The 25,490-nt window shown below is 37.0% G+C and overlaps 3 protein-coding genes and 1 long non-coding RNA gene across 7 annotated transcripts; 1 reads left to right on the top strand and 3 right to left on the bottom strand.

Moving 5' to 3' along the window:
- The first annotated feature begins 1,219 nt into the window (after positions 1-1,219).
- LOC121266446 (protein NRT1/ PTR FAMILY 5.2-like) lies at positions 1,220-6,165 on the top strand. 3 transcript variants are annotated; one of them, XM_041170280.1, is made up of 5 exons: positions 1,221-1,457; positions 2,630-2,847; positions 4,390-4,955; positions 5,076-5,245; positions 5,349-6,165. In XM_041170280.1, exons 1-5 carry the CDS (start codon positions 1,337-1,339, stop codon positions 5,357-5,359), a joined length of 1,086 nt encoding a protein of 361 aa, XP_041026214.1. In that variant the 5' UTR covers positions 1,221-1,336; the 3' UTR covers positions 5,360-6,165. The 3 variants fall into 3 exon arrangements, with proteins under 3 accessions (XP_041026198.1, XP_041026214.1, XP_041026206.1); XM_041170264.1 differs by having other exon boundaries at positions 1,220-1,457; positions 5,076-6,165; XM_041170272.1 differs by lacking the exon at positions 1,221-1,457 and adding an exon at positions 1,870-2,011 and having other exon boundaries at positions 5,076-6,165.
- On the bottom strand, positions 6,090-10,850 carry LOC121266435 (protein unc-13 homolog). Its single transcript, XM_041170253.1, has 5 exons — positions 10,150-10,850; positions 8,488-9,375; positions 7,959-8,402; positions 7,655-7,841; positions 6,090-7,429 (listed from the first exon to the last, which is right to left on the bottom strand). Exons 1-5 carry the CDS (start codon positions 10,708-10,710, stop codon positions 6,453-6,455), a joined length of 3,057 nt encoding a protein of 1,018 aa, XP_041026187.1. The 5' UTR covers positions 10,711-10,850; the 3' UTR covers positions 6,090-6,452.
- A 4,669-nt stretch (positions 10,851-15,519) lies between these two features.
- LOC121266471 lies at positions 15,520-19,408 on the bottom strand. 2 transcript variants are annotated; one of them, XM_041170305.1, is made up of 7 exons: positions 18,318-19,408; positions 17,962-18,200; positions 17,668-17,876; positions 17,461-17,553; positions 17,277-17,372; positions 16,565-17,175; positions 15,520-15,825 (listed from the first exon to the last, which is right to left on the bottom strand). In XM_041170305.1, the coding sequence occupies exons 3-6, from the start codon at positions 17,824-17,826 to the stop codon at positions 16,819-16,821; spliced, it is 705 nt and encodes a 234-aa protein (XP_041026239.1). In that variant the 5' UTR covers positions 17,827-17,876; positions 17,962-18,200; positions 18,318-19,408; the 3' UTR covers positions 15,520-15,825; positions 16,565-16,818. The 2 variants fall into 2 exon arrangements, with proteins under 2 accessions (XP_041026239.1, XP_041026245.1); XM_041170311.1 differs by having other exon boundaries at positions 18,370-19,408.
- LOC121266482 lies at positions 15,980-25,318 on the bottom strand. The gene is made up of 3 exons (XR_005940811.1): positions 25,306-25,318; positions 21,613-21,620; positions 15,980-16,370 (listed from the first exon to the last, which is right to left on the bottom strand). It is a non-coding gene; the product is annotated as an uncharacterized LOC121266482 (long non-coding RNA).
- Positions 25,319-25,490: the final 172 nt, after the last annotated feature.

Below are 25,490 nucleotides of genomic sequence, written 5' to 3'. Positions count from 1 at the left end.
TATTCTAATTTTGATGTTCTCATCTTACTATTATGACGAGGTATTATCCGTGTACTTTTAATTTAATTTTATATAAAAATAAATAAATAAATATCTACAAATAATAAAAATGTCACATTTGACACAATGAGATTCTTTATTGCACCCAATGATATGTCTTGCACGTTGATTTAATGTCCCATTACTCGTATAATACCGATACCATCGAGCTCATTATTGATCGTTTTCCTGAAAAGCTTTTAAAATGTCCATTATTATAATTATGGGTGGCACTACAACATCGTTCTCATCTACCGTGAGAGGTATCGTTAGTTATAAGATTTTTTTATTATTCTTTTTTGCCTTTTTATTTATGTATTTTTTAATATTTTTAAATATATTTTAAAAAAATAAAAAACTTATAATATTATTAAAAAATATTTACTAATCACAAAATAAAAGTAAAAAAATAAAAAATCACAACGAAAGAAATGAGTAGCTAGAATAGTATTTTCCTATAATTATTATGAGCATTAATGGCATTGTATATCTCAGAAAATTTATTACAGCAAACGGAAACAGATGCCATACCGAAATGATTAAATGAATTCAAAGCATATCATAAAGTGCACAATAGTTGGTGCCCAAACATTTACTGTCATCCAATGAAAAAAGAGAAGGACGTCGTTCATCGTTGCGCGCCGGATTCCTGTGCCACCAAAATAAACTTCATTGAGCATTGAAGTTTTCGATACGTGGACAAACTTCGTAACCACAAAATTCAAACGAAATACATCCCACTATAAAATGAGAAAAAATATTTATAATTATTATAAATATTATGTAATTATTTTTTAAAAAATAAATAAAATATAAAATTTATATGAAAAAAATTAATTTTTTAATAATAAATTTTATTTTCTTTTAAAATAATTATATAAATTTTTCGCACTTCACGATTATATACGAAATTATTCTTTTAGTAAATATAAAAAAAAAACTTACCTATCCCAAATAAAAAAATCAATGATTTTCGACACCTTAAAGAAAAAAAAAAAAAAAATTGTGAGTGCAAATCCATCGTCCAGAAGATGAATGTCAGTATTTATTTTTCTTTTGAACTGGTCCACATTACTCGCAGTTGCAAGTAAGTAATAGGCTAATAGCCGAGGCCGAAAAATCCCAAAGATATTATTATTAATATGGATGGCAAATTGAGGTCTATAAATAATTAGAAAGTGGGTGAGGTAAGGTTGGACACCGACTAGTGGAGCTGAGACTGAAGAAAAAAGAACAAACAGGTGGGGTTGTATAATCTCTTGTATGTCACTGTAAATCTGTCGGCGAGCAAAAAAATATGGCAGAGGAAGCTCCGCTGGCACTGGATGAATACACGCAGGATGGGACAGTGGATCTGAGAGGGAACCCAGTCCTTAGATCCAAAAGAGGTGGATGGACTGCTTGCTGGTTTGTTGTCGGTAACCTCTCTAGTCTCTTTCCCTTTCCATTTCTCTCCACTTCTCAACTAAAAAGCATCGAGCCTTGATTTCGTTACGCACAATCCACTTTACACATGTATATGCATATATATAAGTTGGGATACACGTCACCTGTGTCTAGATCGTTAAACTTGGAAGCCAATTTACGAGGGCACTGAATTTCTTAAGTCGTAAAGTTTAAGTCGTAAAGTTGCTCACTTTCGGCATGTTTCCATACCGCACCGTGTCCCACTCGTCTCTGCAATGGCTCCTCGAAACTGGGATTTTCTTCCAGTGTTTTTTTTTTTAATCTCCATCTGACTGGGAGACTTAAAAGTACTGATGGTATACATCTAAATTTAAGAAATAGTAATGCCCTTTGCATGGTCTAAGATTGAAATTCGATTAATTATGATCTTTCCTGCACTTACTAATTTGCTCCACTTGGTGAACATAACACCTTGGGTGGTAAGTTGTTCTTAGGATCAGCAAGCTGCATGCATAAGATATACCTTCTATTGCTGCTGCTGAAGAAGATGGAAATAGTTCTCTTAGTATGACACATCTAGAATCAATACATGTTTGATCCAAGAAAAATTTTAAACATAAACCTCATACCTTGCACACCCACTTAAAAACATGTCATTTTACTATTTTAACTACGTAATGAAAATGATTCCAAATATGTCTATAAGTAAAATAGGATAAGAAAGGTAAAATGATATGTTTTTAAGTAAATATGCAGCATGTGAGACTTATGGGTAGTACTGCTCTTGATCCAATTGTTTTTTCTGCAAAAGAATTTTGTTTGCTTCTAGATCTGTCTCAGTTTCTTCATTTTGTTTGTTTCGGTCTCAGATTCTTCATTGTGTAATATCTATTAACAAAGGAAAATGTTAAATATACTTAAATAAAAAATTACAAAAAAACTTACTTCTCCACATATTTTGATGTGCTGAAAATTATGAAATTTAAAATTTAAAATTTCAAAAGAAAATTAATAAAATGAGTTTTGTAAGTAAAACTTTAAGTATATGTAACACTACTTATTAACGAAAGGAGATTTTATTCCTATCAGTTGGTTGGCACCTGTCATGCATATTTTCCGATGGAGCCGCGTATATTATTAATCGTGACTGATCATTTTTCTCAATATTATTGTTTTTGTGCAGTATACGAGGTGTTTGAACGCATGGCTTATTACGGTATATCTTCCAATATGATCATATATTTAACAGAGAAGTTGCGTCAGGGCACAGTCACCTCTGCCAACAATGTTACCAATTGGGCTGGAACTATTTGGATGACCCCAATTTTAGGTGCTTACGTCGCTGATGCTCATCTCGGCCGATACTGGACGTTTGTCATTGCCTCCATTATTTACATCTCGGTAAGTCTTCGCATGCACCATGTGAACCTTTGAATCGGAATCTTTCGTTTTCTGCCTTTTTCTTGTTTATCGGATTTCTGTAATTATTTTTCCCTGTTCAATGCTCCATTTTGGACTTGCATTGGGTGATGCGTCTATTTTTGTCCAAAGCCTTCTGAAGTATGAACGTTTGACTACTTTGGAACTTTGTTTTTATAAGGCAGTAGTTGCTTGTTTTGCTTGCTAGTCTGTAACTTTAGTGGCAAGTGGACCACCAATATCTATGTCACAACTTGATTGTTGTCTGGTCCTACGCATGCACGTCCAATTAAAGAACATTGGTTTTTTCGCATGTGCCAAACGTCAGTTCTTCTTAACAATATGTCATATTTTCATCTCTATTTTTTTCTTACCATTAACGTTTACTCTTTTATCATGATACAGATGTATGTTCTATCTTTTTGGGGCATTGAAATACTTGTTTTAGTTTGAAATGATGCAATAATAAAGAATATATGAAAAGTGTTAGACATAAATTACGAGATTTTACAAAAATAATTTTATAAATTGAAGTGGTTTCATGCAATCTGTTAGATCTATTTTATAATCTGACGTACATTAAGTCATATTAATTTATGAATTTACTTTTATAAAATCTATATATGGCTAAAATACTTCTCTAAATGAAAAGACTGGAGATATAATGATATAATTTAGAGTGCATGCGTGCTTCTCATGCGTAGATATAACATTTAATGTTATAGACACCGTTTTTAATAAGAATGTTGCCAAGGTATGATATATCATAGACAGAATAATAATATACCGAACTGAACAGGATGGGGATACACGAGGATCGGGGGAAACAAAAGGAAAGCAAGTTGGCTGAGTTGGTTGCAATTATTTTAAAATAAAATGGAACAGTAGTTAAATGAAAACCGTTGCATGTCTCTTGTCACATGATATTCATATATATAGAAGGGGAGGCCCGCGTTCCCTTGCCATTTAATGGTAATCATGGTAGGGATCATCTGACTTGAAGAAAGATAGAGATAGAAGAGTGCATGGGATCCAACAGAGCTCATCACCCTCTTTGGGAAGAGTTTCTGAGGAAGTCCAATTATGTGGATCATATTCGACTTTACTTCTCTGTTTCATTTTCTCTCCTAAAATCACCTTGTCATCTTTTGGACAAATCATGACAGGGACCTTAATCTGAGGTAATCACAAGAGAGAGACAAAGATTCCTAAGTGAATAAAAAAAAATATGGTCAAATGTAAGAAGTACTTTGTATGTGTGATGTTTTTTTGGCAGATAGTGAGAAAAATGTACGTTCTTTTAATCTTAGAAAGATATATACATGATAGAATTATTACAGAAGGTTTGCTATCAATCCTTGGATTTTTGTTGACAAAATAGAACTTTAATCTCATTAATTTAAATAAAACTAAATAAAAATTAGGGGGTGGTGCCTTTAATATTATGATATTTTTTTTGCTCAAATTGGGATCGAGAATCGTTTATTGTGGCTAAATTGACATGCTTGATCACTGTATTGGCAGGGAATGTCACTGCTAACATTGTCAGTTTCAGTCTCTAGCCTAAAACCCCCTCGTTGCTTAGAAGCCGACTTAGAGAACTGCAAGAAGGCCTCGACATTGCAGCTAGCAGTGTTTTACGGTTCTCTATATACCTTAGCCGTGGGAACAGGTGGAACCAAGCCGAACATCTCCACCATCGGGGCTGACCAGTTTGATGATTTCGACCCCAAGGAGAAGGCGCATAAGCTCTCCTTCTTCAACTGGTGGATGTTCAGCATCTTCAGTGGGACGCTCTTTGCCAATACAGTTCTTGTGTACATACAGGACAACGTAGGATGGAGCTTAGGATATGGGCTTCCTACTACTGGACTTGCTATATCCATTGTAATCTTCTTGGCTGGAACACCTTTCTATAGGCACAAGGTGCCCTCAGGGAGTCCCTTCACAAGAATGGCCAAGGTTATTGTGGCTGCTATAAGGAAATCGCATGTGTCTGTACCTAATGATCCTAAAGAGCTCTATGAACTTGACTTGGAGGAGTATACAAGGAAAGGAAAGTTCAGGATTGATTCTACCCCGACCTTAAGGTGCGTGCAACCTGGAATATAGGCAAGTACTGAATATATATATATATATATATATATATATATATAGTTTGGGAATTAACTGTTTTTATTTGAACTATCTTCATGTTCGCATGGAAGCAGATTCCTTACCAAAGCTTCTGTGAAAACTGGCTCAACTAGTCCATGGATGTTGTGTTCAGTTACACAAGTAGAGGAGACTAAGCAAATGTTACGAATGATCCCAATCTTAGTGGCCATGCTTGTGCCGAGCACAATGGGCGCTCAGATCAATACACTTTTCATCAAGCAGGGTACCACCCTTGATAGAAGCATTGGCAGCTTCAAGATTCCCCCAGCAAGTTTAGCTGGGTTTGTTACCATATCCATGCTTATAAGTGTCGTCCTCTATGATAGGTATTTTGTGAAGATTATGCAGAGGTGGACTAAAATCCCTAGAGGTATCACTCTCCTTCAAAGAATGGGTATCGGCCTTGTTTTTCATATTATAATAATGATAATCGCATCTCTAACCGAGAGATACAGACTCAGGGTGGCCAAGGAACATGGATTAGTTGAAAATGGAGGACAAGTTCCTTTGACCATATTTATTTTAATTCCTCAGTTTGTGCTCATGGGAACAGCAGATGCATTTTTAGAGGTTGCGAAGATTGAGTTCTTCTATGACCAAGCTCCAGAGAGCATGAAGAGTCTGGGGACTTCCTATGCCATGACTACTCTAGGAATTGGAAACTTCCTGAGTAGTTTCCTTCTTTCGACAGTTTCTGACATCACCAAGGCGCATGGTCACCATGGATGGATTCTAAACAACATCAATGCTTCTCATCTCGATTACTATTATGCGTTCTTTGTGATACTAAGCATCCTTAACCTCATTTTCTTCTTGATTGTGATTAAGTTCTATGTTTATAAGGCTGAAATTTCGGATTCAATAAAAGTGCTTACAGAAGAATTGAAGGGGACGACAGTCAAGGTTGTAAACCAATAGGAATTGGCCGAATAGATCGGACCATAGGTGATGGGAAACAATGAAAGAAAAAAAGAAGTCAAGGCCGATATTCAGCTTTGTGGACAGGCCTTTGATCATAGTGTTCCTACTGGTTTGTATAGCTTTTGGATTAAGATATTCTATGGTTGATTTTGCTTTACCTCAGTCAGGAGAATGTAACGTTTACACTATCTTGATAATAGAAAAAGAATTTAGGGGCGTGAATGCATGCCAAGAACACAATCATCAAAAGATCATTAGACTGGTGGTTTGGGTATGCCAAGAACACAAAGGCCACTGCCAAAAAATAGTACATTAATGCCCTCTCTCTCGATCCACAGCAAGTTTCTTAATTTTTGCATTCAAAGTTCAGGAAGGTTTTTTCCACCTAATTATGAACCCCAAACATTTGCTTGATTTGTGTTTTTTCACAGTAACGGCTGGAAGCCAGCATTTGAATCAGATCACAAATCCAATCTCTCTGCTTCAAATATACGCGAAAACAAATGTCTTCATCTCCTTTTAGCTAATTGGAATGTCCTCTTCAAGAACTTATTTGCTACTGCATCACTCCTATGGCATAACACCCTCAGTATTGTGTTTGGATCCGCTCTATTCCACCTTCCAGTTGTTGGAGGCATCGGTAAATTTTGCCCTGAACCCAAAACTCCAATCCCACTCGTTTCACAAGTCACAATGCTAAAATCTTCAATCAGTTGTTCTGTGCACAGACCCATCAATGCTATTACCCCTTCCGCAATCTCGGCCTCCCTCTCCACTACTTCCTCTGCTATCAATCCTTCTCCGCAAGCGCAGAAAACCTGCTTCAACGCCTTGAAATCCTCCTCTATTATCTCGTGATCAGAATGAAAGAAAACCCGAGAGCTTCCTCCAGCAAGCAAGACCATAAGGTATGCCTCGAACGAGGCCTTCATGACTTCTTTTATTGCCAGGGCTTGGGCTCGGTCTGTGAGAATTGTAGTCATAAGAGTGAGATTCTGCTTGAGAATGCCCAATGTTGGTTGAATCCGTGCATTGGCTACATCTTCGACATAGAGACTATCATAGAATATAGAGTTTGAGTCGTGGAAGACGAGGCGGTAAGCAGCTACTTCTGAGATACGTTGGCAATATGCTTGGATGGATCTGGTTGCAAGATCAAAGTATGAAGAGGAATTGTTATTGGACCTTCGGCCATTGGCGAAACGTTTTCGAGCTGAAGGAACCGATCGCGAGGAGAGGGAGATGGTTTTGTCAAGGGAATGAAGGTGGGCAAGAAGATAATGCAGGGTGTTAAGGCGGATGTAGAGGCGTTGTGTTCCTCGGCTTGTTGATGATTGAGTACGGTGACCTTCATTTTCTCCATTTTGGTGCAACTCCTCGACACCAGCACTGCATGGGCTAGCTTTCTTCCACAACTGAAGGAACTTTGAGCCTCGATTGCATCTAGTCAGAGTAGGAAGTGTGGGGATATAGCTCTGTTTTGAACCTGAAAATATATGTTAGAGGTGAGGAAGAAGCAATATACATGGCACAAATCTTTTAGAGAATTGCAATAACCTTCGCGCTAATGCAAATAAAAATGCCATGCATTTCTCTAATGCTCTTGGTACTAATACCACCAGATAACTTAGAGAGGAAAGAGGAATTTTCTGCCAATGCAGGAGTTCCCATTAAAGGGAAAACAATTAAACAACAAAGTGAAAGATCTTACCACATGATGCAACAAATGTAGCATATTCCTCGAACTGATTCTCCAAACCATCTGCAAGATCAAAGACTAAATCTTGCGTAATTTCTATTGGGATTTCAAAGAAGTCATTTACAGTTTCCTTGGCTAACATCATTAACTCGACAGCTGATTGCGCATACGGCTCTGACTTGGACTTCGGATTCCATGTCTGCAACACAAATTGTAACCATTCAGTCTGTGGCACCTGCCCCACTTAGAGGTTTGCTCACTCTTCAAAAGTAAATCTAGATTCTTTGCCAAATTTATCTAAAGTTAAGAAACTTACTTCGGATTCTTTTGCTCGTTGGAGATACTCTTTCCCTTTCTGCAACCTCTCGTTGATCCATCTTTTCAAGAGGTTCAATATGATTGAATCAACTTCATATGGATCCATCTCTCGTACTATTGCTTTGCCCCCATCATCACAGTCAGCTGAGTCTTCAACAACCATTTGGACCAATAGCTTTTCCAGTTTTCTCGTCCTCTGAAATACCCTGACTGTCTCAGTCGTGAGCTCGAACACCCCGCCTAAATATTGTTTCAACACAGCCCCATAGCAATTATGCAACGTCACGGCAGCAACTGCAGCTGAAGTTGGGTGCCATCTTTTAAGTACTGGACTGAAGATTTCCCTCTCCTTCAATGCTAAATCTTCAGTTTCCTCGGCTAATTGAAATAGAGCCTCGCTTGCTTCTTGTTTCATATTTTTTATGTTCCCAGTTTTGATTATCTGTCGTTATCAATCAAAGACTACAATGACTATGCATTATGCCAAAACTTGAACTAGAAATTTGGAGAGGGTCTAAATTACAAACCTTGGCAAATGCGCTTTTCAAGGATGACCGAATATAGTGGCCAAGACGATCCCCAGACGAATCCACCAAAGTTATCTCTCCTTCCTCTCGTCCTGCCCCTTCCGTGATTGTAACATCTTCCCCTAAAATCCTTGAGGCCGATAACACCAAAGGAAGAAGGTTTTCAACTTGGCCAACATTTCCCCGCTGGAAATAGTCATGGTAATTAAGCAATCTCTTCTCTGCCCACCCTTGCATCGAAGTCAATACTGAGGATAGGATCTTGACATATGCGGACTCTCGGTTTGGTCTCTTGACATCATTTGCTACTTCTAAGTACAGCATAGCCTGGGAAGCACAAAGAAGGTCTGGTTCTATCTGTGCAGTCAAAACATACTGTTGAAATAGCACCCAAGTAAAACACACATTGTGCAGAGGTCGAGTGATTCCCAATGTTGACCACGTCTTCTTCATTAGCTCTAGAAGCTCATCAACCTCGTCAAGGACTAGTGTCTCATCCTTAAGGTCAAAGATTGATTGAAGAAGAGCAATGTAGATGTGGATGTTGAGAGGGAATCCATCAGCCCAGTGGCAAACATCTGTGGGAGTTCCATTTGGACTTCGCCATGATAACGAAGCCACGGCATTGGCAAGTGTTCTCATGGTGTCGGAATTCTTCCCGATGTCTATTGGTGTCGTCTCTCCAGCTCTGATAATCTCCCTTAGACGCATGGCAGAGGTGTTTGACTTTTCTAGAGGGATTGAAGGGTGGAGGAGAAGCCCTGCCTCGAGGATTTTAAGCTGCCGGTTTTGCCAGAGATGGTACTCATGGAAATCATTGAATTCGGGTGGCTTTAGATGGCGAAGGAGCTCTATTGGGAGAATTATTGTCTCTGCACGTCTACCCATCTGTTTCACGCCAAGAAAAAGTTCAAATGAGAAATGTTATATATCACCCACCCCCTTCGTCCTTTCACCATCTTCTAATAATGCGATAATAAACGAATAAAAATTAATTTATCATCCACTTTTTATTATTAAGTGCATTAATATCAATCAGCCCAAAAAACAAGTCTTTTAATGGGTACAATCATTTACTTTATTTTACAAATAATAATATAGCATGAGATCATGGACTTATTTTATATTTGCAAAATAGTACTTGACACTAACAATTTTGTTATAAAAATCTTATAAATTGACTTGATGGATCGGATATTTCATACCTTATGATAACAAATTAAATATAGATTTGACAAAAATTTACAGTATCTCTCTATTTTTTTTTTTTTTAATCCTTGTACGTACATGTGACAAAAAGCTACTAGCTAATTGAAACCAGCGAATCAAGGGTGCATGTGGAAGTATAACTTCTTGTATATATATAGATGAAACAACGGGTAGGTGTATTTTAATGGGGATCAGGATCTCATATTTTTATGATCATTTCTTATACCTTTATGATGCTGACGGAAAAGCCAAGGATTCAAAAAACGAAAAATCTTAAATTTTAAAAATATAAGATCATCACTAGTTTAGTAGTTTTTATGCACATTTCTTGTTAGTTACGAATTAAGCATAAATGTATAGGGGAAAACCAAGAAGGTAACTAAATAAGAACAAGAAAACAACATTAAAATAATATTCACATAACCTATGCCAACAACTCGTTTCAATACGTACGTGGCCAACGAGGGTCCGCATTAGCGTCTTCCGAAGCCGGGTATCGCTCTGCTCCGTCACCCGCATCTGCTGCCTCATGATCTCCGCTGATGTCATTGGCCGTCTCGGCCTCGACGGCTGTGGCACCGTGAACGACAAGGAGCTGCTCCCGTGCGCTATAGGTGACGGAGGGTTCGTCCCAGCAGAGGTGCCACCTCCCCCCACACCCGACACCATCCTCTTCGACGGTGACCGTTTTAGCATCTTCAACCCGAGTGCCCGCTTCACCCGGCTCGTCGGGCTCATCACCACCCCATACGGCTTCTGGCCCCCGGACCCTTCCCCGTTGCACTCTTGGTTATTCGAGGAGTAGAACGTGAGCGCATTACGACCTCCGAATCCCGGGGATGACCGACACGCAGTGAAGAATATCTCGTATGCAGTTTCCCGGATGTCGTCGCGGTCAATGCCACGAAGCTCGCCGAAGGGCCACACAAGGTCAGCCTCAAGGGCCTCGCGGTAGTCGGGCCTGCAGGCTACGTGGGGTGAGGATAGAGACTCACGACGCGACTGGAGGCCCATGGCAGAGGGCAGTGATGATGAAAGCACGCGTAACTGGATTGGCGGTGATGCTCGTTAGATATCCGGCGGGAGAGAGTGGGGCGAGAGAATATGCATTCTCTTCAAGGAGAGAGAGGTGGAGAGGCCAAAAGAGCGGGGGACAAAATAGTTTTGATGGTTATGACAGCGTTTTTATGCAAAGAGACAGAAATAGATGAGTTGCATGTGGTTAGCTTAGCCAACGTTGTTGTGCGAAGAAAGCGAGAGAAAGTAGAGGTGGTCATGCGCATGCATGGTGGGACATTATCAAATCGATCCTGTGTTTCCCAACATTTCTGCTTCTCTTGATTCTTTTGTTTTGTTGACAAATTAATACACATATCGTACTAATAATAGCATATATATATATATATATATATATATATATTATTTGGTATTTGTTTTCAGAAGATACAAACAGCTAGCTATCTAGCACTGGCAGCTCCTATATTTGTTTGAAATTTTACCATGAATGATATATTTGTTTCTTCGAGATGCTACGTACGTACCATTGCATAATAATATTTGGACAATATTATTATGTCAACATGTACGCTATAACAAAATTAAACAAGTTAATTAATGTCATGTGCCATACAATATTTTCTAATTTGTTAATGCTTTATAAGAATTTATGCTTTCATATCATCTTAATTGATCAAGTACTAATTAATGTGTATGAATAATTATTAAGTTGTCGTCGCAATATATGTATATATATATCATTATGAGTTAATATTTATGGGATTATCTACTATATTAAAATTAGTCAACGTAAAAATTAAAGAGTGTAGCTAGGCAATTAATTAAGCATATATATGTAGGATAATTCCAACGCTCAAGCACTATATATATTGAATAAAGCTTTGTTCAATTGGCTCGTGCAACCGCAGGGTAATCTCCACGTTCTTTAAATATAACGGTGTGTTTTAATTGAAGCTGGCGATGAGATGAACCACGAGATAGATAGTCTTCACCTTTAATGAAACGGCGTGTTTTATTTAAAGTCAAAACTTATTGTTTTTACTCTCTTCTCCTTCCATCAGTTCGTCTTCTCCCTTCTCCTTCTAAGTTTTTTTCCTTTCTTCCTTTCCCAAGCTTTTTCCTTCCGTGCGTCCCTTTCTCCCTACAAAACACACCGATATCTACCACTAAAAAATTAAGCCTTACCACATAGAATTTGTGTGCGTTTTTCTATGTTGAATTTTGGCCTTAATTCTTTCCTCTACTTTCTCATTGCCATTCTCATTGGTATTTATCAATCTTAATTTCGAGTACAGGACAAGAAATGCAAAACTATATGGATGTCTTTGCAGGGAAGTATAAACTAATCAAAAATGCAAAGAAGGAAGGTAAGATGCCAAAATGATATCTAACACTCAAAAATTAAGCCTTACCGCATAGAACTTCTTGTCCTTTTTGCAGGATTTATTGGTAATTTGGAGAACATGGATTTGGGATAACGAAAACTCAAATGCTTCAGAACGTAGTGTTCTTCAGTCCAAACGATCTTCACTCGGAATACTTCATTTCACTCTGTTTCAGTCCGATGAACCACGTCACGCTGTTGAAATGGATTTGGCATTTTTCAGACTTATGGGTTTTAGTCCACTGAATCAAGTCATGCAAATATTTCTTCATTCTGGCTTTCAATTCTTCTTTCTTTCATCCTTTGGGTTTCAGTCTGATGTACAAAGTCACACAGTCCTTCTTTCTTCCTTCTGGGTTCCAATCCGATGGTCTTCTCGGTTTCTCTATTTTCATTTTTTTTAAAATTTTTTATTATATTTTCTGTCAGAGGCTAACGTGATAAATTACCACGTCACCCGATTCCGCATAGGTGGTTGTACGTATCAAAACTCATATATATTATATAGTATAGTACTACACTAGAATTCGGCTTAGTTTGGATATCAAAACCATCTTAACTCATCTCATCTCATCTCGTATCATCATTACAATTTTCAGAAATTCCAACATAAAATACAATAAACAATTCAACTTTTTCAAATTCTAAAACAATAATAATATTAAAAAAAATATTCTAACAATATTTTATTTAACTTTAAATTTTTATCTTAAGTCATCTTATCTCATCTCCCTATCAATCCAAACCCCACCTAAGTCTTCGTTATTGATTTAAATGTAAGGATTGACGATCCATTCGATACCCACATCATGATGAACACGTACGTACGCTGAGATATCAATGGAATAAATAGGGTAAATGGCTGATGATCATACGCTTAAGTACCATTTCTCACATAATAATAATGAACATAACCTAGCTAGAGGTAACGTACGTCTAGTGTTAAACTCTTAAATATGTGCAGCATCGATCTCTTCGTTACTTAATTATCAGAAATTCTAAGAATATACAAATTTATTTTACAAATTAATATATATAGTTTGATATAATAAGTTAAATAAAACTCTTTCATTACAATTAGTTCGATAGATCTTATTTTTGATGTAGTAGTAGACTGCATGGAGGATCCTCCTCATGCATTCTGTCATTATTATGATTTTTATGATCATGAATGTTATAAATTTCCTTTCAAATAAACAAAAAAAAATCACATTAACTTGTAATTAGTTTTTTGATGTATTGTCACTACAACAAAAAGCGGCTTTTCCCATGGACATCTTTGTCCATATTACCCACATATAATGTCACAAATGTGTTTTTCTGGCATTTTCTAGTCGTGGCAATATCGTTAGGAATAACTGGCCCAACATACTATATCTTACGATGTCAATTTCTATCCGAAATAGTACATTTTCTGGCATGACTAAATCCTCAGATAAAGTGTACTTTTTATCGGGAAAAGGTGGCCTAGTAGGTGGCCTCTTCATCAGTAAAAAGTTATTATGGTGACATCTCTCACCGAAATTGAGTATTTCTGTCCATAATATACATCAGCAAATGAGTAATTCCTGTGAACTATTTGGGTCAAAGATACATATTTTTGGGGACAGTGACTTGCAAGAAATGTATTTCCCATATAAGATTTTTGTCCATGATATCTATGCCAGAATTAGCCTTATTTCATATGTTACCAAATTGTGTCGTCAGAAATAATTTTTTTCTTGCGGTTTGTATTTGCGAAATTTATGGAGTTGTGGCATATATAGGTCCTTCAGAAACACACAACCCCGATAAAAAAAATTCACCAGAAATAATTATTTTTTACAGGAACACAATCGTCAAAAATGTCCTTCTAGTTTATACAAATAGATCATTTTTTGGACACGCTTAACATACAGGAAAATATATATTAAATTTTTTTTCCCTTTACAATTGCCACTGCTTACATTTATTAAATTATATGCAGATTTTATATTGAACCACGTGCATGTCCATAAAATCTGTCTTAAGCCGTAAACTTCATGCCTAATAAGTCAATGTAGTTTTAACCAGAAGTTACTAGTGACTAGGGGCGGATCCCCCCGTTCGGCCGATGTTGGGGGCGGGGCCACCCGCCCCCATCTGGGCCTCCCTTTGGGGTCGAGGGCAGGATGGGGGTGACCCCCGCCCCGCAAATACTCCACCCCGGATGTATATATATATATATATTTTATATATTTATATATATAAAAAAAAAACCCAGGCATGAAACAACGTCGTTTCATGCCTGGGTTAAAAATCAAAACCCACCCCCCGGCCCCCCTCCTGATTCCCGAATCTCGTCACTTCTCCCTCGCTCAGTCGCTCTCACCCTCTCAGTCTCTCCCTCTCTCTAAGTTCCCGGCGCCGCACCCGATCCCTCTCTCTGCATCGCCGTCCCCGTCACCATTGCACGACTCGCCCCCGATCCCTCTCTCTTCATCTTCGTCATCGAAGATCCGAAGGTAAGAAACCCTAAATTCAAATTTTTTTTTTTTTGTGATTTATATTTTTAATGGAGATTGGAGGAAGGTTGGGGTTTATCGGAGATGGAGGATGAGATTTTATAAATTGTGTGCTGTGGAGCTTAGATCGTGCATGTGGTTTGAACTTTGAATGACTCCCGTGGGTCTCGTCCGTTTGTTTTTGTTTTTGTTTGCATTATGTAATATGTATGAATCACTGAATCATGATATTATTTGTATCTAATTAATTTGGATTGAAACCCTAAATTAATTTAGGGTTTCGAAATATCTTAAATTAATTTAGGGGTTTCAATCTTTGCAACCCCTAAATTAATTTAGGGTTTCGAAATACCCTAAATTAATTTAGGGGTTTAATCTTTAAAATTGCTATGCACTAGGGGTTTAAAAAATTAATTTAGGGACATAATTTCATGTTCCCTACCAAATTGAACAAAAAAAAAAAAGAAAAAAAGAATGCACTAGGGTATTTCAAAATACAATATAATTAATTAAGATGAAATATATATATATATATACATATATATGAATGTCAAGTGATACTTTTTTTTATGTTCATTATATAGTTGTTATGCTTATAGTCTTTCAAGTCTGAGAAACTATATTGTTAAGTTAGGGTTTCGAAATACCCTAAATTAATTTAGGGATTTCAAAGTGGCCCAAAAACCGATTCTGGGCCATTTAGAGCCCAGAAAACTGTACTAGGTCAAAGGCATAGGAGGAGGATGCGGGGTGCGGACGGATAGGGGTCCACCCCGGCAGCGGGACGGGGTACATGGCGGGGGCGAGGTACGGGGAAAAATTCCCCACCCTGCATATGCGGGGGTGGGGGGTGGGGGAGGGGTGGCCCCGCCCCGTGGGGGGTGGGTATCACCCCTACTAGTGACCAACATAAATCCAAAATTATACCCAAAACGTAACAACAGAAAGGGGAGCTAGATCATCGTACATACATATATTGAAATGGCACATCGTTTCATTGCATGTTACCAACATGCATATATTTACATAAAACATGCATTAGAGCAGTCTACACAAAATTACTAGCATGTATTAACTTAAAGTTTGATCGTGCATCTCATACAATTGAAGATTTTTCATTCTATATCATGTAATGAAGATCTTCTTCCTAAACTTGTATGCATGGAGGCTTGGATTCTTGGTTCTTTGTTCTACTTAGGCACTTGAATTTTATAATATGGGATCTTTAGTCCCTGTAACTGATAGCTGCAATATTGAATAAAGATTGTCAAATATCAGTGTGCATGTAAAAGGTCCCCAATTCTAGACTCACAACCAGACCATATAAGTTTCACTTGTTCCAAATTTTTCATCATTAACCATGCATGTCCTGTTACCCATAGATAGCCCAACAACTAAATTTCATCTCCTTGATAATAATGTAACTTCAAAAGAGGATGTGTAATGTGTAAAATCACTAATTGTTGTGCATAGTGTGTGCTTATGAAAAATTAACACTAACATTTATAGAGAAATATAAAAAGCAGAGTGCATATTAGTCTATGACTATTCCAGTTACCTAAGTTGATAACAGTGTAACATCTAATGCAAATCATTCAAGCTTCACCCACCTATTTGACAATCTCTTGCATATTAGACTGAGTCTATGACACTCTTCCCAAAGTTTGTGAAAAGTCCATATATGTTTCAAACATATCTCATTAACACTCTAATACTAGTTATGGTGCCCTTGATTCATATCCTGTGCCACTATCACTTTTGCATTTTAGTATTGAGTGACCATCATTCAACTGGAAGAGCAATTTATACACTTTCCATGCAAAAGTTATGAACTTGATTTATGAACTACAATTAAGTTAATCTATAATTATCATGTAGTCATCTAACATTTTCTAATCTAGAAAATGCAAATAAAATAGCAATGTGCAATTTTAGGGAAATGACATTAAAAAATTGAGAGCATTAGGTGCAATAAATATCATACCTGTACCATGCTAGCCCATGCAGGATGCCTTTGTAAATCCTATATTTCCATGGGCCTACTATCAAACGGATACATGCTCTTTACTTAAATCTTTGTCCTGACATAATTTCCCACTTCCAACCAAGTCCCCACAAAACATCCACCCTAACATGCTAAACAAAAGGATGCACCCAGATTTTACTTATACTCCAACAAGTTCAAAAAAGTTCAACATGATAAAAAAAACTCCCCACATCTCTATTATTGGAGGATGGCTAGGCATCTCCCTGAGTCTCCCGTTGAAACTCCCTCTGTAACTCTAATTCTGTAACACGGCTATTCAGCCTGTCAAATTCATCAAAACAAGCTTGTATTTTTGTGACATCAATCATAAATGACTCAAGTTTCCTCTTGAAGCCTTCCGCCTCAGCCTTGTTCTTCTCATTCTCCTTCCTAAGTCGTATAAACTTCCTATTGGACATCAATGATTCAGATGGTTCAGATATAACTAAGTGGCCTAACCCTCTAACATAGCCCGATTGAGATCCCAAAACCTCATTGAACACAACATTTGCATTATCATCCCCTGCATCTTCTGGTGGAATCTCATTCAACAGCTCCACCATCATATTCTACGTTAGAATATAAGCATATCCATTTTAGGCATTAACCATGTGAATAATCTCTATATATTTCCAGCAAAAAGTAAACAGTCGATACTGAATTCACTCAAGTAATTCCGCTCAGCAGCTTCAGTGACAAATCTCCCATTCTTTGTAGACCAATGCACCTCTTTATAAAAAGCAACATAATTCGAAGCTTGTTCTCGCTTCAATGAATTAACAAACCTTGTTAGCACATTCTTGCATATGAGTTAGAAATTAAACACAAAAATAAGTAAGAGTTTATGCTTTTACCTTTTCCTCCATTATCCTAACAAAAGACTTCCTGCCACCCGTGTGATTTATCCTTTGATTGGACCAATTATGTTTGTTCCGCCTTGATAGGTTCTACAATTTAAAAAGGTTGTTGAATATTGTTATTGTATGAAATGATAAAACCTTTAATAACTAATAAAACCCAACTAACAAACTTTAAAGAAATAGCTTAAGGAAAGTTGTTACCTTAAACTCTTCACTCCCCCATCTCTCACACAAACATTGCCAAACGGCTTTGTCCAGCAACTTTGTCCATCCAGAAATTGCAGCTTCATGTGTATCATACTCCAAGTACTTGCAGTGCAGTAGGTAGTAATAATCATTATATTTTTGAGCAAGTGTCATTGTCACTACCTCTCGATGGTTGCTTTGGTCCAATCGAATGCAAAATCAGCCTATTAAAAACATTGACACATTATATAAAGTTAAGTAAATACACTTGGATTCAATAGTTTTTGCTTTATTTGACACAACTCTTACTCGGACACGATTCGTTAGTTCATCCTTGTTCTGTTTATCAACACGGCTCCAACTTGCATGTCGCATTCCTGCATAAAGTTTCACAATCCCGGTCACACGTGTTGAAAACATCGTCGCATTCTGACATGATACTCCTCTTTATCCATCCTTAATTTCTACTGCTATTTTGCCAAATTTGCTAATACGTTCAAATTCTGTGCTTCTAGTTGGTCCTTGTCCACGTTTTTTCTCGGGTAGAGCTAGAGAAGAAGATCACGCAATTATAATAATATGTTTAACACATGGATAATAACTGCTGATCTGGGTAATATTACTAGTAACACCAAAACATATGGAAAGCAGATTAATCTCTATACCTGCAAGGACATCAATGTTAGACATTGAAGCCTTATTAGCTGGAATTGTCACCTCCTCAGGGATCTCACTCAGTCCTTGAGTGGAGGCATCTGAAAATGAAATAGTCTCGTCTCTTAGAATGTGTGTTCAAGGCCGTGTTTTTGCTCCTCTACCACGGGCTGCTACGTGATTGCCAGCACGCCCACCTCGTAAATTCATAGTTCCTCTCATAGGATGTACCATTATATAACCAACCACAACCCAAGTTTGATTTTATATACAAGTAATGGACAAAATTGTATGAACTATATGGGCTACCAACCACAAATTAGCTTATAGAGAGTGATTAACCAAGTGAGAAAAAAATCCATTTTTTTTCATTTTATATAAATATACTTATATCTGTATGCACTATACATTACCAAGTATCTAATAATGTCTAAAAAACGAGCAATACCACCCAGCTTTTATCCAAAGTGTAGAGACCTACTTGAAAACAAATATCTAGTATAATATGTTTCTCAAATGTAAACTGACAATTTCAAATAAGCACATTTAATGGTGAAGTTCTGGCAGTTAGTGCTTATAAAAGTGTGCATGATCTTCTGATTAGCAAGAACCCTAGTACTAGCTGAAGCTCAAAACAAATATACTGCTAGATAATGCTTTAGAGAGCCCAGCTACTAAATGATTAAAAATAAAACAGATTTCACATGCATAAAGTCCTACCATCGACACTTTAAGAGTGCTTAATAAACTTATGAGATTTTTTTCAAAACCGTAACCCATCCCCAGATTTTGTAAAGCTGAACAATTGTGTTTCTTGCGAACCCAACCATATTATTTGAGACCTTTACAAATATCATTACACATTATCTGATTAACCCATTGTTAAGCAGTGGAGATTAAAGGTAATGGAGGACTTATTAGGTTTCTTGGTGTTTAGAAAATATCCTGGCCTCTATCGAGTGTTGAGATATGCCGAACTTGGTGTTGTTGTAGTGCTAGTCAGCAGTTGTTTCTCAGATAACCCTCAGTTTTCACAATTGCAAAGTGAGAAACTGAGTCTTCGAGACTTGGTGAAGGAAATAATGGAACTAACCATCAATCTAACCATGGTAAATGGGTAGCAGCAGGTATACCAACCCTCATACAGCTGTATGAAGAGATTGTTTTTTGAAAGTGGAGCCAAAATATTTCATTTTTCCCATGTAAATGAAATCCATTTACTGTGCCTTGCTTGAGGCCTCAGTTTCCAGTCAAGTGTTGGTTTGGTAGTATTTGGGCAGCACAGTTTGATTGGTCATGAATATACTTTTAACACATGAATACTACTTAGGCAAGACATTTTGGGCCATTGGTAATTATTTTGGCCTTAATACAATAATAACAATTACTCCATTTATAATATAACTGGAATTGTCATGTTACTGAAGCTTACCAATGGCCCAGGTTCCATTTATCGCATTTACATTATTTCATTTTATTTAGCTCCAATTTCATTGTCTATTTCTAAATTTCATTTCTTGGGTTTATATCATATACATGAAGCTCTTGACAAGATTATTACATTTAATTGACATCAATCTGAATTACATAGTGAAACTTTGTCAACCATTAAATAGGAAAAATTGACTAATTAAATGTCAGAAGAGAAGTTTCCCGAAAAGCATTGTTTATTAGTTTTTTAATTTTCTATTCTTTTCACATTAAACTAAGTCCGCTATATAGTGTTGGTCAATGTTATATGAGAAAGTTCTTTGACATTCTAGTTTAATCTTACAACTTTTGTCCCTAGAAAAAAAACATATCTGCACTTATGGTTTGATTTTTTAAAAAAAAAAAAAAATTCATGACTTTTCATTCATATTAATGATTTTAAATTAATATGACATTAACCAGAAAAAAAAAAACCAGCCTTTCTAGACAGAAATGATACTCTTCTTAATAGCTTTGACATTATTGCTCCATAACACAAGTATGCACACGTATGCTCAATCAAATGGAAAAAGTATATATTTCTTTCATATTTTAGATTTTGTCTTTTGATGTTGAGTATAACAGAGGATGACTACTGTTTGGTAATGGGCACCTGCATTGGGGCAACTCAACTAAGTCCATAAAGATTAGATGTGTTGATGACATGAAAGTTCAAATAGATTGATGGACTTAGAATGCATAAATTGATGGTATCTTCAACACCTGTGAATGGGGCAATTGTTGACACATCATGGCAACAAGCATAAGGACAATTTGCTATATAGGGCAGTCCAAAAACATACATAGTAGAGCTTAATATTTCCATAACTCGAACGCAATCATAACCAGTCAGGTTTTTCCTTCTAAATGCCATTTTCTAGCAACTTTTACCATTAGTTCCCAGTTTTTATTTTTTATTTATTTTTTTTATAAGTCATTAGTTTCCAGTTTCATCTTCCCTAATCTTTGTATTCCATTTCACATACTAGAGATACATGGTGGCCAAGGTTAAAGAATATTTCACACACATCATATCCTGTTTTTTTCACCATTCCAAGGACTATCAACTTTTTTCTTTCACTGTATGACTAAATAGCAAGGAAGTTTGACTATTAATGGTTAGTAGGTAGTCCCTAAAAATGAAACTTGTTGAGAAAACCCAAAAATATGTATTACTAATAACCATGTGAACCTGATATATTCAAACATGCAAATCATGCCATTTTCACACATTTTTCCATCGACCTACGTAACAAACAAGCTAACATTCAGCAAGTCGAGTTCTATAATTAAAGTATAGCAATTTTCTAATAATTAAATTATGCAAATCAACTAGTAGTTGGACTTGAATGCAAATCTTCAGTCAAAGTCTGTTTCTGAACTCGAATGCAAATCTTCCTCACTATCACCATCCTCATAATGGTCAGTATTGGGATCATCGTCAAAAGTGTCACCGTCCACTTCGACGTCAATAAAATTATGGTCGATATCATTCCCAACATCACTGTGTACTGCAGTTAAGTCATTAACTGCAACTGGTTCTTCATCCTCTCGATGCAATTGATTCACCAAACCACTATCACTTTGATTGACTGGACCATAATTGTTGGTAGCATCTTCCTCTTGAGATGCCTCACTATCAGAGGAGTCCTCACCATCGTCTAGAGCTGTTGGGATGGATGGAATGTCGTACACATTCCTGTCGGTTATGTTTTGTACCACTTTCCAATTTCCAACCAAACTTGGGTGTTTTAAGTAAAAAACTTGTGAGCACTAACAAGCAAGGGCAAGAGGCTCAACCTAATACCATTTTCTAGATGTATTCACACTGGTAACATGGTCACCTACATGTATGCCTCGTCTAGGATCACCAACGTCCCACTAATCACATTTAAATAAGTATACAAGATGCTAGCCCATGTAGCGTAATTCCAAAATATCTGTCAACACACCATAGAAATCAACTGAGTTCAACTAATGTACTCCTAAAACAACGACCCCACTATTTTGTGTGCGTCAGTGTTGTTCACGGTCCTTTGTGTGAAACCTAATTCCATTCATTATACATCCACTATATGACCCAACCCATGGATCTGGTCCACATGTCAGAGCATAAACTTCATCTGTAACTTTATCCGGGTTTAAGTTGCGCAATTCTTGAATCTGTATTTTTCATTGAACAAAATCGTAAGAATCTTATGTGTAGGAGATGAAATATATGTTGTGTAGAAAACTTGTCAAACAGTTATGTAATAAATGTCATGACTTACAAGGTTCTTGAACCAGTTGGGAAATTATGTTTGGTGCCTACGATCAACGTTGTTAGTGTCCTATTGTTTAATCTTGTTATAGTGTTGTTTACACACAGAGACAAGTAAAATAGTAGAATTTATGTTCAAAAAAGTATACAAGATGAAGGTTGAGTATGAAGTTTTGTTTAGAATACCATAATACTTACTCTAGGTATTGTTCAATCTCAGGACAGTTGTTGAGCACGTACCACTCCGCTTTTGCAAAAAGCGGATCATCCAACCTTTTAGCAGATGACGAACCCATCGGTCGAACCTTTTGAGAGAAAACAGTCAAACTTCATTCCTGATGGTCTTGACCAACATCCACATTTCGTTCCTCTCTATTAAAAGTTGTCTCAATGTCATTGAGATAAGTTGAGCAAAATGTAAGCCACTCCACATGAACAATAGGCCTCAACAATTGAGCCTTCTGGACGGGCTTTATTTTTGACATAGCGCTTGAACTTTTCTAAATACCTTTCAAAAGAATGCATCCACCTATATTGCATAGGTCCCGCAAGCAAGGCTTCGTGTGGCAAATGGATGGCGAGATGGACCATTATATCAAAAAATGTAGGTAGGAATATCATTTCCAGTTTATGAAGAAGAATAGAGATGTCAATTTGTAGCCTCTGTATGACATCAATGCATAATGCCTGTGCACACAATTTTTTGAAGAAGATACTTAACTCAGTCAAAGCTTGTCGAACATCACTCGTAAAGTATCCACCAATCACAACTGGAAGCAATCTTTGCATGAAAATATGACAATCATGACTTTTCATGCCTAATATCTTTGATTCACTAACATTAACACATCGAGCAACGCTTGAGGCAAAACCATCAGGGAACTTAACATTTACCAACCACTCGCAGAAAGATCTCTTCTCATGTTTATTTAATTGATAACATGCCAACCTCATGGCATAACGATCACCATCCTGCTGTGAGTGTAATTCTTTTCGTATGCCTAGGTTGGCTAAATTCCTTCGTGCATTGGCGGAGTCCTTACTTTTTCTATCAATATTCATCAAAGTGCCTAATATGCTATCGCATATGTTTTTCTCAATATGCATGACGTCGAGGTTATGTCTCAAACTCAAGGAAGACCAATAAGGTAGCTTAAAAAATATACTTCTTTTTGTCCAATTCAACTCATTGGCAGTGCGTTTCCTTTTATTTAAATTTTTTCATACTATACATCTGTCACTTCTTTCAACTATTCTAGGATAGAGTCTCTTGAAAAATGTATAGGTGGATGCCGATGATCCGTATTACCATTAAAATTAACCTTTTTAGATCTCCACATGTGCCCTGCCGACATCCATCGACAATGACCCATGTAACAATGCTTTCGCCCATGGACCAACCACAATGAATCTGTCTCATCATTGCATGTTGGATATGTCATCTTTCCCTTTATGCTCCACCTAGAAAGATTAGCATACGCTGGGAAGTCATTAATGGTCCATAGTAATGCGGCATGTAAGCGAAACCTAGATGAGGCAGAGGCATCGTATGTATTAACTTCATCTTCCCACAAAGTTTTCAATTCATCAATTAAAGAGCGTAGATAGATGTCAATATCATTACCAGGTGCTTTTGGGCCAGAGATTAGCAAAGATAGCATGAGGTATGGATCTTTCATGCATACATAATGGGGCAAGTTATAAGGTACGAGTATCACTGGCCATATACTGTACGGTTTAGCTATATTGTTAAATGGGTTAAAACTATCACTGGCTAAACCAATTCTCACATTACAAAAATCTGAGGCAAACATGGGATACTAGAGATCAAAATCTTGCCAGACCTTCGAATATGTAGGATGTCTCATGACATTAGCATCGTTGACCCGTTCACAAGCATGCCACCTCATTGCCACGACAGTCTTGCTTGACACAAATAGTCTTTGCAACCTTGAGATCAAAGGAAAATATCTCAATACTGTGTGTGAAATTTTCTTTACCTTATTAGAGCTTAACACCCACCTCGGAGTGTTGCATTTAGGGCACTTCTCTTTATCAGAATGTTCATTCCAAAAAGAAACACAGTCATTCAAACAAGCACCTATCTTAGTATAATTAAAGCTGAGACCACGTTCCAAGCGGCATGCCTCATTGTATGAGTCAGGGAGAAGAGCATTAGGAAATGCATCTTTCAACAACTTAATAGCCATGTTAAAGGATTTAACACTCCAACCACCAACTGTCTTGATATGAAGCAACTTTACGATAAATGATAGCTTTGAAAACTTTAGGCACGATGGATAAAGTGGATGACATGCATCTTCTAACAATTCATCAAAGTTGGCACCTAGACCCCATTCTTTTACACCATGAGTAGGTCTTTGAAAGCCGTTTGAGTGGTCCATAGAGGCTCTAGCCTGAATGTCATCCAGCATCTCATCCATATCATCAATGTAGCCATCATTCAAGCTTGCCTCATCACCATAATCTGAGGAACTAACATTCAATACTTCATCCTCACCGTGAAATGTACAGGCCTTATAAGATGGATCAATTCCTATGATAAATAAATGCTCCTCGACCACATTTATTGGCTAGAAGAACATATTACGGCATCTACAACACCGACACCTAATGCCAACTCCTCCGGGTGCATATTCCTAAGCCATAGTCATGAAATGGTTAACCCCCGATGCATATTTGTTAGACACAAATCTATCTTCAGTATCCATCCATGTCTTAACATCTAGATATGATGCCACAAATGAAAGTGTGAAATGTATATGGCTATTGATGAATATACAAAGTTCCAAACAAATTGCAAAATAACGGAAGGCACACTTATAGAAAACATACTTATGAAAAATTTTGGATTTTTGCAGTGATAGTGCTTGTTAGAAAGAGATCCTTACAGATTCAAATTATGTATGTTATGATTGGGTATCACTAAAAGTATTTAGTGTTGCCCTAATGAAAAATAGTTCATACCAAAATCTTGGAAATGCACAAGTTTATAGACCTAATGATAAACTGAAGTAAATAATAATGGTGATATTACCCGTTGCTTTTATAAATAGGGGGTTCAAATAAGTACCTTTTCTGCTTGCTTAAGCCTCTATCTATTTAAGAAAAAAAAACCTGGATAACGAAATGGAAAAAGTTCACTCTAGACTTTAATGACAGTTATTGTCCCAAACTCTCCCCTCTAACTTGGATGATATCATGTTGATATAGGACCGACTCCAACATGCTATACATTGTATATCTACTACAAAGAATATAATGTACAGTGTAGGATATCTTAAGTAGCAATAGAAGAATGTAAACGTACAGCTGGAATGAAAGATGTGTGCTTCAAGTCACAAATAAACCCATAATAATGATGCAAAAAGTGTAATCCATCTAGCTAAGTATATATAACTAGGGTTATGGTGTGTGTACTCCCCAACTCTAT

The sequence above is a fragment of the Juglans microcarpa x Juglans regia genome, chromosome 1D (genome assembly GCF_004785595.1).
Source record: "Juglans microcarpa x Juglans regia isolate MS1-56 chromosome 1D, Jm3101_v1.0, whole genome shotgun sequence".
In the NCBI taxonomy this organism is placed as follows: domain Eukaryota; kingdom Viridiplantae; phylum Streptophyta; class Magnoliopsida; order Fagales; family Juglandaceae; genus Juglans; species Juglans microcarpa x Juglans regia.
The sequence above is the reverse complement of the archived record's forward strand: the minus strand, read 5'-3'. Positions and strand labels throughout refer to the sequence as shown.

What these genes read in the sequence shown, in the direction of transcription:
- LOC121266471 (XM_041170305.1), bottom strand. Translation starts at nt 17,826, where the DNA reads ATGACACTTGCTCAAAAATATAATGATTATTACTACCTACTGCACTGC. An exon ending in TTAGGATAATGGAGGAAAAG is followed by an intron (nt 17,373 to 17,460) that starts GTAAAAGCATAA and finishes AATTCATTGAAG; the next exon opens with CGAGAACAAGCTTCGAATTA. An exon ending in AAGCTGCTGAGCGGAATTAC is followed by an intron (nt 17,176 to 17,276) that starts TTGAGTGAATTC and finishes ATTCTAACGTAG; the next exon opens with AATATGATGGTGGAGCTGTT.
- LOC121266446 (XM_041170264.1), top strand. Translation starts at nt 1,337, where the DNA reads ATGGCAGAGGAAGCTCCGCTGGCACTGGATGAATACACGCAGGATGGG. An exon ending in TGCTTGCTGGTTTGTTGTCG is followed by an intron (nt 1,458 to 2,629) that starts GTAACCTCTCTA and finishes GTTTTTGTGCAG; the next exon opens with TATACGAGGTGTTTGAACGC. An exon ending in CCTCCATTATTTACATCTCG is followed by an intron (nt 2,848 to 4,389) that starts GTAAGTCTTCGC and finishes CTGTATTGGCAG; the next exon opens with GGAATGTCACTGCTAACATT.
- LOC121266435 (XM_041170253.1), bottom strand. Translation starts at nt 10,710, where the DNA reads ATGGGCCTCCAGTCGCGTCGTGAGTCTCTATCCTCACCCCACGTAGCC. An exon ending in TGAAAAGCGCATTTGCCAAG is followed by an intron (nt 8,403 to 8,487) that starts GTTTGTAATTTA and finishes TGATAACGACAG; the next exon opens with ATAATCAAAACTGGGAACAT. An exon ending in TACATTTGTTGCATCATGTG is followed by an intron (nt 7,430 to 7,654) that starts GTAAGATCTTTC and finishes ATATATTTTCAG; the next exon opens with GTTCAAAACAGAGCTATATC.